General features: G+C 31.1%; 2 protein-coding genes and 1 pseudogene across 2 annotated transcripts; all 3 read left to right on the top strand.

Moving 5' to 3' along the window:
• Positions 1 to 3,050: 3,050 nt before the first annotated feature.
• On the top strand, positions 3,051 to 6,009 carry LOC8260116 (protein disulfide isomerase-like 1-3). Its single transcript, XM_015725625.3, has 8 exons — positions 3,051 to 3,695; positions 3,794 to 3,914; positions 4,046 to 4,217; positions 4,318 to 4,433; positions 4,522 to 4,599; positions 5,195 to 5,284; positions 5,406 to 5,483; positions 5,632 to 6,009. The coding sequence occupies exons 1-8, from the start codon at positions 3,163 to 3,165 to the stop codon at positions 5,752 to 5,754; spliced, it is 1,311 nt and encodes a 436-aa protein (XP_015581111.1). The 5' UTR covers positions 3,051 to 3,162; the 3' UTR covers positions 5,755 to 6,009.
• A 134-nt stretch (positions 6,010 to 6,143) lies between these two features.
• On the top strand, positions 6,144 to 7,041 carry LOC125370488 (protein TRACHEARY ELEMENT DIFFERENTIATION-RELATED 7A-like). Its single transcript, XM_048376245.1, has one exon. The coding sequence runs from the start codon at positions 6,378 to 6,380 to the stop codon at positions 6,864 to 6,866; it is 489 nt and encodes a 162-aa protein (XP_048232202.1). The 5' UTR covers positions 6,144 to 6,377; the 3' UTR covers positions 6,867 to 7,041.
• Positions 7,042 to 11,262: 4,221 nt separating this feature from the next.
• On the top strand, positions 11,263 to 12,394 carry LOC107262080 (annotated as a pseudogene).
• The last annotated feature ends 3,099 nt before the right edge of the window (positions 12,395 to 15,493 follow it).

Raw genomic sequence — 15,493 nt, forward strand, 5'->3', positions numbered from 1 at the left:
AAAAATTCAGAATGTTTATCTCTCCATTTTGATGGAGGAAAATCATCAAAAGTGAACTAAGATCTTGTTCTAGCTGTAAATTTTGGCCTTGGGTGTGGGGTTCCAGTAGGAACAAAATATGACTATGCATCATTTGTGCCATCTTCAGGCTCTACTACTTCTGGAGAGCATTCAGTAGTAGAGGTATTCATGAGTATTTCTGTTATATCAGCCATTCCAGAGGTATTAGAAGAAGAATCAGAATCAAAATCATAGGGGCTGATTAGAGATTGGTTTGGCAATTTATTGCCTTTCAAGACTGTAGGATGCAAAACCTTCTTTTGTTACGGTATAGAGTTTTTTGGATAGAGGTGTGAAAAAGTACCAAAAGGTGGGTAAAGAGTTTCTTCTTGCTCTAGCTGTGGAAGGAAAGGAAATGCAGAGTAATATGAGGGGGCTATTGCAAAAGATGTGGAGGCTGCAGATGTGAATGAAGGGACCATAGAAGACTGATATTTGGGTCATATTTAATTTGATCAATCTGCTTTTTAATTCTCGTAATTTCCTTTTCCTTTTGGGTAAAGGCTGGTGTAATTGGTTGGGGTATTCGAAGCTCTTTATCTAGGGCTTGGTATTTGGAGGTTAAGAGGGAATACAGCTGGAGTACTTCTTGAGAGAAGGTGTCCAACTTCTGATCTAGCTTCTACGAGAAATGTAAGGCCTGGTCTAACTTGCCATCGATTTTTTTTAGGTACGTGTTCTGGGCTAGAGCATTGGAAGTTTGCCAGTTTAGCACTTCTTCTGCTTGAGTTAGCTTTTCAATCTGCTTAGAAGGAGCCACTTTTGAAAGGGTGACCTTGATTCTCATATTTTCTGACTTTCCTAAAGGAGGAAAATTATGGTCTTGAAGCATAAAACAGCTTTGGACAGGTAAGACTGTGGACATAGAAGTTTGTATTTTCGCGTGACAGGATGGAGGAGAGACCTTATTGGAGAGTGGTCTCTCTTTTTGTAGGATCTCTAGAGCCTCTTCATAGATGGACAAAGGAGTCCTTACTTTTGATGCACCATCCGAGTTCTGATCATCGCGTTTGGGTTTTCTGTGTAAACATGGAGAACTGTAGAATACTTTTGGAATCAATCTAGGCTTTTCAGATTTGGGTCTCTAAAAATATGGTTCTCCTAGTTCTTCTGCACAGTTGCATCCTGGGTCACATTCTGAAGGATCTATATCCCAAATAAAGTGGCCGTTGATTTTGGCTGGATAGACATAGCGTCCGGAAGGCGAAAAGGCATATACCGGAAGGCCTTTTTCAGGTTTTGGAGATGAGACTGGTTGTATCATTGATGCTTGAAAGATGGACGGAGAGGAAGATGAAGATTCTTCAGTTTTTCTGAAGATGGTCTTTACAGTGCCATCCTTTTCTTTGATAAAAAAGGGATCCGTGGCTTGGATCTACTTATCTTGAGACTGGTAAAGTTTCTCATAGTTTGTTGCCCATTTAAGAGGGATAAGCTTCTCTAGATCTCCTTTTTTCAATTGTCGTGGTGCCTGCACAATTGTGGGAACTTGTCATGCATCAGCCATGATGAACATGGCATCTGATGAAGATTGTAGACCTAGTAGTTGTAGGTTTATCGCATGATCCTGCAGCCGATATACTAATTGGTGATGCAATGTTGCCGCAAGAGAATCAACCACCTAGTCAGCTCTAGTGATTTGGATCTGTACTTTCAATGTCGTAGAGAGATACGGGTCATTGAGTGACATATTGAAATTAGGGAAGAAAGTGAGTACTACACTTCTTGTATTGAGGGTTGTGACAATTGTTCCAATAACAGCATGCTCATATTTAAGATATCTGGTGTCTAAGAGTGACATCTGGGCAATGACAGGTAAACCCATTCTGCCATGGTAAGATAACACCAATTTGATGGCTCCGAGATGGAGATGAGTATATCCTTGTCTCTTCCATTGCTGAATAAAAGACTCAGGAATTTCTAAAGTGACATTGTTCTTGGGTAGTAGCTATTAAAAAACATTGGGATAATGCAGAAGATTGGATGTATTCCTTGACTGTGAGAGGAGGTTTGTATAGTAATTGGTTAAAGGTTCTTCTTACCAAGGTTTGTTTCTAAAAATATTGTACGGGTTGATTATAGGGACAAGAGTTTTATCAATTTGGACAGTTTCAGGAATGTGGGATATTTCTACAAGATTGTCTATTTATTGGCTAAGGTTTTTCTACAAGATGGGAAAGTTAAAGAGTAGCAGTTTGTGTAGTGAATTCAGAACTTGCAGCCATATTGGTTCAATTCTCTTTCTCTTTCACCAAAGGCTCTGATACTAGAAGGGATCCGAGAGTTGTTCATTCTAATAATTCTCATACTGTAAGCTCAAGGCAGGATAAATCCTCAAGCTAAGACCAACTGAAGGCAACTCAGCCATGAATGGTCTATATGCTCTATTGGATTCTTGTAGCCGAGCTAGTTCTTTTGAATTATAGAAGAACATATCGTGCAAACTAAAGACTCATAGCCAAAGAATAAGAGGAAGAGATAGAGAGTTTAGAAAGCCATAAAAGAAAATCTTTTCAGAAGATAATAGTTGATAATTAATAAAAAATTGTCTAATTTATTTATTTAAATATTTATAATAATAAACTAAATTCATCAAAGTACAAGACAATTTATAGAAAAATTAAGTTGAAAATATAGTAAGAAAAAAAAGAGATTTGTATGAATATTAATAAAAATGTAAATAAAATATTATTTATTTTATAAATAAAAAATATTTTAAATGAAGAGTTATATAATCAACAATGTAAATATTTTTTATTATTATTAAAATTTTTAATAATAAAATAAATTAAAAAAAATTATTAGGATGATGGTTATTAAATGATAGTTAATAAAGAGTTATGTAATTTTTTATTTAAATATTTTTAGTAATAAATTAATTTATTAAAATATAAAAAAAAAATTTAGAAAAATTGAGAGAGAGAGAGAAAAGTGAGTTGTGCAACCACCACTGGTCCAATAATTTTTTTCCTTTCTTTTTTTATTCTCTCTTACATGCATTTCTCTCTACTTTCTAAGAAGTCAACAGTCAACTCCCTTATCTGCCAGGCATTATGATCTAAGTCTCCTCCTCCAATTTCTTCTGTTCCAGAAGAATTAACAATGGAAAAAGCAGAACCAACTTTTCTTGTTACTCTCTTCATCTCAGCCCTTCTTCTCGTCACACTCTTTTCTGTCACACCTCTTTCTCAACTCGCTTCACCAATTTCTGCAAAATTTCCTTTACCATCTTTTGGCCACGACGAAGTCCTATACGATGACGTCTTTCCAACCTCCATTGACCAACAGGATGATTATGAGGAGAGCTCCCTCGACATGCAGAGCGTGCTGCCAGCTTTCGACGAGAATGATGTGGTGGTCTTGGCAGAACATAACTTCAGTGATTTTGTTGCAAGAAATCAGTACGTGATGATAAATTTTTATGCTCCTTGGTGTTATTTTAGTAAGAAGTTAGCACCAGTTTATGCTGCTGCAGCTACAATGTTGAAGGGTAAGGCTGTTCTTGCAAAGATTGATTGCACTCAAGAAATAGAGTTGGGCAGAATGTTCAAGATCAAATGGTATCCTACTGTGTATTTCTTGGTTGGCGGTGGAGTTCAACAGGTTCTTTATGACCCCAAAGAAGAAAGGACCAGGTTGGTCAATCAATATTTATTTTTTTCCCTTCTTTTCTAAGAGAATTAGGTTATTCTTTTATTTGTGTTGGTTTATAAATTATCTATTTACATTGTAGGAATGCTATAGTGAATTGGGTGAATCACAAAATGAACATTGGTGCTCAAAATTTGACAATATTGGAGGATGCAGAATGTGTATTAGCGGCAAAACCTGTGATGGTTTTGGGATTGTTAGAGGTAAACTTTTTTAGTACCCATTTTCAATTAATTCGGTTTAGCTTTTTTAGCCTCGTATATACAATATACTTGATAAGCATATAGGTGGAAAGTGTGAAAGAAGCATTGCTAATTTGATGCAAAATTGACAGGGTCCGGAGAGCGAGGAACTTGCTGCTGTCTCAAAATTACATATGGATGTCTACTTCTATCAAACTGCCAATGTCGATGTTGCAAAGTTGTTCCACATCGACGAGCAAATCAAGCGTCCATCTCTTGTATTGTTGAAAAGAGAGGGTGAAAATCATACCCATTTTGGTCATGGTTAGTTTCAGCAAATATACTCTTGCTTTGTATATCTTGATGTTTAGTAGTTTTGAGTTTATACTTCGACTTTATGCTATTCTTGCTCTTGTTCCAACAGAAGGTCAGTTCACCAGATCGGCAATAGCTGATTTCGTATCTGTATATAAGGTTCCTTCAGTGATCACTTTCACAGTAGAGGATGCTTCAAATATTTTTGAGAATCCTATGAAACAAGTAAGATTTTGATTATGTCAGTAATTTTTTTTAATTATTTTATAACTTAATAATGATTGCATTAACATTTCTATTGTTTCTTTAATAGTTATGGCTTTTTACTCCTGATGGATCTTGCGAGGTTTTATCCATATTCAAAGACACAGCAAATGCTTTCAAAGGAAAGGTGACTATAAGTATTTTCACTTGTTAAAGCTCCATGTTGTGACTTGTGAAAAAACCTTGGTGGTACCAGGATATATATATGACTATATATAGTTTCAGAGAAATTTCAAATGAATGCAACTGATCTAGTCATTAACAATATAATTCACTTATCCTAAATTACAACTAGCAAATCTTGAATAATTCTCTTTCTTTGCCATGATATTTCTTGAATTGATGTTTGCGGCAAGTGGCATAGCTGCACGAGCATCAGTTTCTATTTCTGTTATCTAATAGATATGCAACCCATATGAATATCATATGTCACTTGGCCAGTTCACAAGACCATTTCAATGTAGCATCTATTATTGCAAGGAATTTTCCTCAGATTGATGATTGCATTGATATTTTTTAACCTTATTAATTTATGGTAAAACTTTTATCTGTATCCTGACTTTCAAACCATTGAAAGGAGGACATCTTTTTTTACATATTATAACTTTCAAATAGGCTGCTAAACAGTTTTTCTGTTTTACAATGCTGAACTCGTAGAAGGGGTTCTCAAGAAATATCTAACAATGTTGTTGAAATGCACCTCTTTTTGGTATACCTGTTAGCTTCTCTTTGTACATGTGGAAATTGGCAATGAAGGTTCTGTTGGAAGAAATCTTGCTTATGAATTTAGTGTCCCCGAAGATGCTCCAAGAGTGAGTTCCTTGCCCCCAGTACGCCAGTTCCGTTCATCTAAAAAAAAAAAGGAAAAAAAGAAAAGCAGATGAATTTTATGAACCTGAAGTTCTGAATCTGGATGCCAAATTTTTTTCGCAGGTTGTTGCTCAATATAATACAGTCGATGGTACCAAGAAGCATGTGTATCATGGTGAATTGACCTTGAATGGTATTAAGGTACTTTGGTTATTTTCTCCTCTTCTCATATCAATTACGATGGATGACCTAACGAAAAAGGACTTGATATATATATATATATATAAATGCAAGCATAGAGCAAGGTTCAATCCATGACACTAATTCTATGCTGCTGTATGCCTTGTAGTCATTTGCGGAGCAGTTTCTTGAAGGCAAGTTTCTGAGAACAGAAAAACACATGGAGACAGTTCTTAGACTTCCATCACATTCTCATACCTCTGATCCAAGTTCCTTTCCACAAACATATTAATCATACTGACAAAAGAATGTGTAAACAACTTCTGTGAAAGCAGAAGATGATCCTCTTGTAATAATGATAATTAGTAGGAAGAAGAAAATCCACCATCGCTGTCTTTCTTCTTGTTCTTCCTATTTCCCTTCTCTTTCTGTCTTCAGTTTCTTTTCTTTTTTTCTTTTTCTTTTTCCCATTTTCAAAAACTGTAAGGTCTTTAATGTAAGGGGTTGCTTCGATTTATCAGTTAAATTTAAATAATATTTTCTCTCATGGTAGCAACTGTCTCTAATCTGCATACATGCATCTTCTTGTGTATGTTTATGTTACCAATGAACCTTGTTGGACTTGTAGAATGACAAATACATTCAGCATTTTCTCTTTGGAAACTGCTAAGGGAAAGTAGCTGCCGGCCGCATAATGTTTCCATTTTATACTCACAAGCAAGAACTGATGATCATTACAATGCTCTCTCCTGTTTTCTTCTGCTTAATATGTTCTTCAATACCAGCCTTGTATGATCAGTAACTTTGTTTTTATCGCAATCACTTTCTTGCTGTATTTCTCTATCAACACAGGATAAAGTCTCTACCCTCTACGCTCGAATTGCTTCAGCTATTTTTATTTGTTTTCTTGTTCTCATGGCAATGCATCTCCAAGTATGCTTCTTTCTTTTCCTATTCCTTCACTGCATAAGTTTTACCACATCTTCTAAACCCGAATCACGGCCAAAAACATTTTTTTTTGGATCATTACCTGCAAGCTTTTTTGCTGTGGGTTCAGCACCTGCTCCATCACCACCGCCACCAGCTGCAGTTCCTCCTTCTCCACCGCCACCAGCTGCAGTTCCTCCTTCTCCACCGCCTCCAGCTGCAGTTCCTCCTTCTCCACCGCCACCAACATGGGTTCCTCCTCCTCCACCACCACCAGGTTCACCTCCGCCAACTGATGGGGCATCACAAGGTAAAGGGTCGTCAAGTAGACTAAGTGGTGGACAGAAGGCAGGAATTACCATTGGAACTCTAGCAGGGGCTGGCCTATTGGTTTTTGGTGGCATGATATACAAGAAACGCCGATCTAACATAAGAAGAGCACGATTCGGTTCAGCAGCAAGAAGGCCAGCTCTTTGAATATGCACTTTTATAGATTCTTGATCACAGGGAGGACAAATGTACTGATATGTGAGTTACTATTTTACATTTAATGGGTAAGAAATTCGAGGCGAGAAATAAGAATGTCAAATTATTTGTATTTGAGACAATAGAATTTATGTGGGAGGATTTTTGAGTTATTTATTTCTCTTATAAAAACACACAGTTCACACTTTACTTGAAAATCTCTTGTTTAATCCAAATTAGTACTGCAATATCTAGCGTCAGTAGCTACAGCCATGCGAGCATTTCACAAAAGCCCATGGGAATTTGCATAATTATACCCGATAAAAGCTGCTACTAGTATTCATTCTTTATCCCTTTTGAATCATTGAAAAAGTAAATCTAAATTACTCCATAACAATAGTTCTTCTCTCTTTCTAACCTGATTCCATTTAATAATTTACATTTTAATATTTTGGGATTATAAGATCTTAAACACATTATATTAGCTTTTGGAACTGTTTACTTACCTCAAATATGCATTAGCAGCTGAGAACAACAAAATCTTGAAAGGATTTCAAAATTATTTCACATTTGTATGTACCTGAATAGCAAAGGACTGAAGCAGGCCCCTTTGTATCTACTACCATTACAGGAAAACTCTCAACACAAGTAAATTGTAAAAACATGAATTACAGTTTTACTTTTACCACATAGTTTACTCACGATCAGGGAGAATTTTCTTGCTAATATGGGATTTGATCTTGCTTTTGGATACCAGCTGAATGATGTTCCTCCACCTCCGCTTGATGCGGGATGTAATAGGCGTGTCCTTCCTTCGAGTCTGCTGATAGAAATCACGACATAACATGACCATGCACTAAAGTCTAATAAAAACCATCATATAACATGACCATCACTAAAGTCTTTTTAAATTTATTTATTTCGGAAGAATAAATAAGTAAATGAGCAAGTATTAGTTTGTTTTACAGTTATTATGTTTTATATTTCTATATAGTAGGGACTATATATTAATAATGTTAATAACGATTTTCAAGATTGGTTTTTATGTGGTCGACTATATTTTATGCTTGATAAAATAAAGTTATTGATTCCGCTCTATTCCACCTGGAATAATCGGAATATCTTATTTTATTAAGAAAAAAATAAAATAAAAATATCAGTTAAAATTTCAGTTATCTCAGACCGGAACAGACAAAATTAGGCAGAATGGTCATTCCGTTCGAAATTAACGAGATGAATCGAGATGAGGTAATTTTGTGAAAAAATACTATTATATTATTGAATTGAATTAAATAGCTCATAATAGTTAATTCTAAGTCAATAAAATTTATTTTTTTCTCTATCAATAAAAACGAATTAAAATTCAAAACTCTAAAACTAAAAATCCAAAAATTCCACAAAATCATCTCTTTATCTTTTATTATTATTTCATTTTTATGCTCTATAGTTCATTTCACTTAATCTTTGAATTTTTTATAATTTAATCTATATTATTTAGTAATAACAACTTAAAACTTATGTAATTTGATTTTTATAGCTTTGTTGCCTTAAAGATACTATTTTATATTTTGGTCGGCTATATTATAGAAAAAGATTTCATTATTGTAATTTTATAATGCTGGAGATTGCGTCATTGTTTGCTTATTGCTTGCTAATTCTATCTTATATTTTGGATGTTGATTTCACAGTATTGTATTTTAATAGTGTATATATATGTATATAATCTGAAACAGCTCAAAACGGGACGCCGAGACACACCGATACCAAGATATTTTATTTCAATGATAAATATGAAATTACACCCGAAATGAAATTCATAACTTTGTGACAAAGACTTTCCCCACATTTTATCCGATGATACCAAGGATGAATTTGTTGAAAATCTAACTAATTCTCACTAACTTCTATGAATTATTCTTTATTCATAATATAACTTTCAACAAATAAAATTAATTTTTAATATTTTTTATTTTTTAATAGATAAAGAAATTAAAGATCACTTTTTATAAATATGCAAATCAACCAAATATTAATCATACTTCAACGAAATTATTCAATTGTATAAAAGAATCTTAAATAAATAAATAAAATATAACGAAACAAAATAAACCTTTTCTTAAAACTATTCACTTATTTTGTTGTATCCTTTGTCAGTTACTTATTGTGGCTATGTCTGTTTGCTAATTTGGTAGCAAATCAATACTCAAAAATTCATATTTAGTCTACAAATTCACTATTTCTTTTCTTTAGTCGTTTTATGCATCAATGAAATAAATCAAAATCGATCGTAATCAAGTACAAAATAAAATAAATCTAAAAACAGAAATATAACTTTTAACAAAAAATATTAATTTCTAATATTTTGGATTTTCTTAACAAATAAATAACAGTTAAAATAAAAAAATTAAAGACAATTATTTATAAATCTGAAAACCAATTCAATATCAACTATTTCTATTTTAAAATCAATGAAACATCAAATAAAAGCCAATGCAACCATTCCGTTAAAAAAAAAAAAAGATAAGTAGAAATCAATGAAAGATTTAAAATCTAAATAAATATAAATCAGATAATAAAAAAGGTAAAAAATGTACGTTCAGTCACATCTTAGAACAAATAGGTCTCATCTCATATTTACTTCGGTCAGAAATGGAAAGCAAAAGTATAATTTTAATTTCTTAAGAGATTATTTTTATGACACGTGACAGCTTTTCATTATCTCTTCCGTATAAAAATTCATGAAAAAAAAAGAGTAGATATTTTAGAGAGTCCAAACTACTCATCAATTTTGAGTTTTGACCCATTTCTCTGCATGAAGAAATCAACATTAAAAAATTAGAATTATAGCTATTAAAATAAAAATTCATAATACATTTATCAAAAGCAAAATAATTGAAATATAAAAAATCAAACCAAATTTTTATTGGACAAAAGAATCAAATTTGCCACTTCCATTTATATCCAATGGTCAAATACATCAAATTTAAATTTAAATATTCCTTCCGAACTTGTTTCTAATGATAAAGTACATTCAATTTAACTTTTTAAAAAGTGAAATAATATTAGATATTTAGATTTTAACTGAATTATAAAAATTAAAAATTATTTTTATTGTATTAATTTATACTGATACAGGATCTAGTAACGTGTTATATAAGAGTGTCATTTATAAATTTATTAAATTTAATTAATCTAAAAATAATAAATTATGAGCCTATTTATTAAAGAAGTTAAAATATAACTTATTTAATTTAAAAAAATTAAATTTTTTTAAATATGCTTTTATATAATGCGTCACTAAATACTGTATCTATAAATTAATAAAATAAATATTACTTTTAATTTTTATATTTAATTAAACCTAAAGATCTAATGATATTTTACGTTTTGAAAAATTTTAAATTGAGTATATTTGGTCTTTGAACATAAATTTTAAAAATTATTTACTTAAAAAATTTTAGATAGATATATTTAATTTTTAAACATAAATTTAAAAAATTATTTACTGAAAATATTTAAATCAGATGTATTTAATTTTTAAATATAAATTTAGGAGGCAAATTGATCTTTTATTCAATTTTTATTTTACACTTAACAGAAAAATTAGAATGACTGATTACAATATTGGATTTGATATAAATATAAATAATGCATGACAGACACTTTTAAAATTGTGGCCAATCAAAAATCAATAAAAAGAAGTATAAGAGTTGTTTCGTAATTGAACACAGTTCTAGATTGGACAACACAACAGCGCTTCTTCAAGTGAGTCAATCTTCCTCTCTCTTTTCTTCTCTCTTTTATATTTCTTGATTTTGCTACTTCTTCGCCTATCTCTATGTGCTTTTTAGATCACTTTAAATCTCATTGTTACAATCGCAAATCTATTGGATTATTTTCTTTTAATGTGGGCTACTGTTTGTTTAGTTGGGATAATTCAATGGTAGATGTGAACTCTTAATATGGTAAGACCAAATAATGGATCAAATCAGTCAGACTTCTCAATCTATAGGTTTTTTCTATTTATGATGGATAGTGTCTGAAATCTGTAAAATTCAGTTGCTGTTTAATTGATTTCACTCTATGGAGACATTGGAAGAATAGATAAATTTGGGTTATGCTTATGGATTATCTCGAAGGATGTCACTAGAATGGCTTTTCTTTTGTCTCGGTTGGATATTTTTTAGTGTGGATTTGCTTAATTATTCATTTAGTAAGGTATGTTAGAACAATTTGTATGAAAGGGATGCCATTTTGCTGGCTCACTTCTTCTATCTGTATTTGGACTTTCTAAAATACAAGTTTGTTTAAATGTTTGTGATTGATCCGTTGAATATTGTTCATTTGAATGGATCCTTACGCAACCTCTTCTTTGTATTCTCCGCAACCCAGGTGCACTTTAGCAACAATGGTAGCATCAATTTAGCACCCAGTAGCAGAAGCCAATAAAGAAAGCCCATTCAGAAAAACTGTCTGCCTCCGAGTTTTTTGCCCGCAACAATGTAACCTACTCTTCCGAATACATAACAAACTCCCACTGCTTCAAACTTTTCACTCAAATGGTGGACTCCACTCCCTCCGATCAAAATCACTGCCTGAGTCACCGTCGTCCATGGCTTCAACGGCGAATCCAGTTGGTTCGTCCAGTTAACCTCCATCCTCTTCGCTCAATCTGGCTTCGTTGTTTGCACCATCGACCACCAAGATCACGGCCTTGACAGCCTCATCTACCACATCCCCGACCTCACTCCCGTTGTAGACGACTGCATTCACTTCTTCACCCGCTTTCGTCAGTCCCACGCTCCTGGCTTACCTGCCTTCTTATACGCTGAATCTTTAAGCAGCGCGATCGCTTATACATCTCGCTCCGTGAGAAAGGGGTGTAGGACGGATTAATTTAAAATGGAGCAATCTGTGGAATTAGCGCTAAATTCAAACCTCTGTGGTCGTTGGAGCATTTGCTTTTGATAGTCGCGGCTGTGGTCCACACAAGGTCCGTGGTTCCCACGCTCAGATCAATTCCTGATGTGTCCTTTAAGGAGAATTAGAAGAGGAAGCTGGCGACTGCCAGTCCGAGAAGAGTAGCTGTGAGGCCACGAGCAGCTACCACACCAATGATACTGAGAGTGTGTGGAGAGTTACAAGAGAGGTTCGATGATGTTGATGTCCCACTGTTGATTGTGCATGGCGGTGATAATGTCATGTGTGATCTTGCTTGTGTTGAGGAGTTGTATACACGCGCCAGCAGTAAGGACAAGACGTTGAAGATTTATCCAAGAATGTAGCATTAGATCGTTGGTGAACCAGAACAGAATGTTAATTTGATGTTTGGTGATGTTGTAGAGTGGCTGAAATCTCGTGCTGAAAGGGGGAGAAGTGGTTAGGGCCTTTCACTTCCCGCCGTGGAAGATAGTGGCGCGTATAGATGTAATCATGTAGTGATTGAAACGGTTTTCAGGTCTCTTAAATGTGGCAAAATAACTATAATTTAAAACTAAAATAAAAAGATATCATCATCATCATTATGACGGTGACGGTGACGGTGACGGTGATGATTATGATTATTATTATTATTATTATTATTATTACCGCCAGAAGTAAAATCCTACATTTCTTTTAAAAAAAATTCTAATTATTCAGGAAAAACTAGAAAGAGATTTTTTAATCAGAAAAAATTCAGTTCAGATATAAGATACCTATCTAGAAGTTTTCGCAGCTTAATCATGTATGATAAAATCATCAAAGATTTTACCTTTTCGAACTATTGTTATTATTATTGTTATTGTTATTTTTATTGTTATTGTTATTATTATTATTATTATTATTATTATTATTATCCCTTATTTATTTGTGTGGAATATTAAAGATAAAAGGTATTATCAAATGAATCTAAGTTTTCATTTGCCAATTTTGGATCAAATTTAACGGGCCAACATCTGGTAGATGCGTTCATTCAATGGCCTGAAATAGAGGGTGAGCAATGAGGATGACTTTTTTTTTTTTTCAAAAAGAATTAACATTTTTTCTTAAACTAAATTATTGACATGTTAAGATTTAGAATTAAGCAACAAAATTTATTTTCAATTATTGTATTTTTAGGGTTGACTTGACTCAAATTAAAATACTAAAAATTATTTTTAAGAAAATTTTTAGCTCCACATAATCTGTCTAATTGATTAGGAAATTATATATTTAGTCGAAGAATAAATAAATTGACTTAAAAGACGGTAGAATTAGTTAGCTATTAATTTAATTAGAAATCTTCTATTATTTGAATTTTTATTCATTAATTATTTAGATTTTTAATAATTTTGTTTAGAAATTTAGTCAAGTACTCATAAAAAATAAACCAATCATTTTTAGTTTTTATTTTTCTGTTTTTTTAGTCAAATATTAGTTAGCTATTAATTTGATTAATCAAAAAATTAATATTTTAACAATAAGTTTTCAGTTAATTGAAAAATAAAAAACACATATAAAAAGAGAAGAAGAAAAAAATGGATTTGGGTCCCCAGTTTTTTAATTAACCTATAAATATTTAAGTTATTTATAAAAAGATAATTTTTTTATAAAATATATAACATAAATATTTAAAGGATATTATTAAAAAATCATAATTAATAGTAAAAATATAATCAATCAATTCAGTTTTGAATTAAAATAAAGAACCAATCAATTAATTAAAGTTTTAAAACAAAAATAAAAACTGGAGCGATATATTCAGTGAACCGACTTTTATAGTTCGATTTTGATCGGTATAGTCGGCTCGTTTATTTTGTTTCTAACCAATTTAACAAAATGTAGTTGGGTATCACACCATATGTCCTGGTGGTTGAGCTGTCACAGTTTCATTGATAGATTCATATAGACGCTGAAGTATGCATTTATATGGTGATGGCAAAAGTGGTTACTTTGTCTTCCAATAATAATAGTAATAGTTTTTATGATCCTTCTTTTTCTCTTGCAGTGTCCTCTTTTTTTATTTCTTTTTTTTTTTTCGCATAATATGATTTTTTAACATAGAAAATTAATTTCTAATATTCTTAATTTTCTCAACAAGTAAATAATAATTTAAAAAAAATAAAAATAATTTCTTTATAAATCTATAAATTAACAAAATATTGACTAAAAATTAATCATACATAAAAAAAATATTAAATTACATAAAAAAAAACTAAAATAAATAAATAGAATACAACAAAAATTAAAATAAATAATAAAATAAACTTTTCTCAAAATTATTCAGTTGTTTATTGTCTCCCGTGTCGGTTACTTCTCTTGGCAAATTCTGTTTGCTAATTTTATGGTATATCAATCCTCAAAAAGATTGATATGCAGTCTACGACTTCATTTATGTTTAGTATTAAAGTTGGAAAAGTGTTTTTTCTCAAAATCAGGTTTGAGAAAAATAAATTATACAAAAAAAAAATCAAGATATTAAATTAAAAATATTTTAAATTTATTTTTTAAACATCCAACATCAATTTCAAACACATCTTTCAATATTTCATTTTCTTCTTGAATCGTTTTCTGTATCAACATAACAAATCAAAATCAACCATAATCAAGTATAAATAAGGTAAATCTAAATACTAAACATAACTTTTCAACAAAAGACATTAATTTGTAATATTTTGGATCTTTTTTAATAAGTAAATAACAATTAAAGAAAAGAAGTTTAAGACAATTCTTCATAGATTAGAAAGTTAATCAAACATCAACAATACCTATTTTAAAAGCAGCCAAATATCAAATAAACATTAATAAAATTATTCAATTATAAGAAAATATATAAAATAAAAGAATAAATAGAAATCAACAAGAAATTTAAAATTTGAACAAATATGAATTAGATAAGAAAAAAGGTAAAAGAATAAACATTCAAATACATCTTGAAAGAAATAGGTCTTTTATCTCATATTTACTTCATTCAAGAATAGAGAGTGAAATTATAATTTTATCAGCCAAATGCATATTTATACTCCTGTATTTTAGTCATTTAGTGAGTTTAACTTTTTAGTAACAGACATTTGAACTTGTTCTTTTGTGATATTTTAACGTTTTTTATATGTATTTTCATTCAATATATGTCCACATGTATTATACAAAAGTGGTTAAATATTACTAAAAATATAAAGTCTATATGCATGTTAGTTGAAATTTATAGATGTTTAGATATTAAAAAAAATAAAATTCAGATATCTATTAGGTTAAATCGGAAATTAAAATGTTAGACTGACTAATTGATAAAAATTTAAAGGCATAAATATATATTTAGCCAATTTAATTGTTTTAAAAATTATTTTTATGACACATGAGATTTTTTTTTAGGTGTGTTTGTAATTGCAGTTTGGCATTAAAAAAGTATATTTAAAATTTTTTAATTTAATATATTAATCTTTTAATTTTTTTATAAATTACTTTTTCCAAAGTTTCTTTTAAGAAAAGTATCTATTCATACATATTTTTTGTAAAAGTAATTTTCAAAACTTAAAAATTATTTAAAATAAAAATTGAGATTTGAAAAGCGTTTTTCCAAATTTAATGCGAAACTCACTCTTTATCTTCGTTTCACATAAAGATTCACACTACTCACCATATTTCTACCAAACTATTGATGCATTTTTATACATGAAATA

Source organism: Ricinus communis, chromosome 6, assembly GCF_019578655.1.
Source record: "Ricinus communis isolate WT05 ecotype wild-type chromosome 6, ASM1957865v1, whole genome shotgun sequence".
In the NCBI taxonomy this organism is placed as follows: domain Eukaryota; kingdom Viridiplantae; phylum Streptophyta; class Magnoliopsida; order Malpighiales; family Euphorbiaceae; genus Ricinus; species Ricinus communis.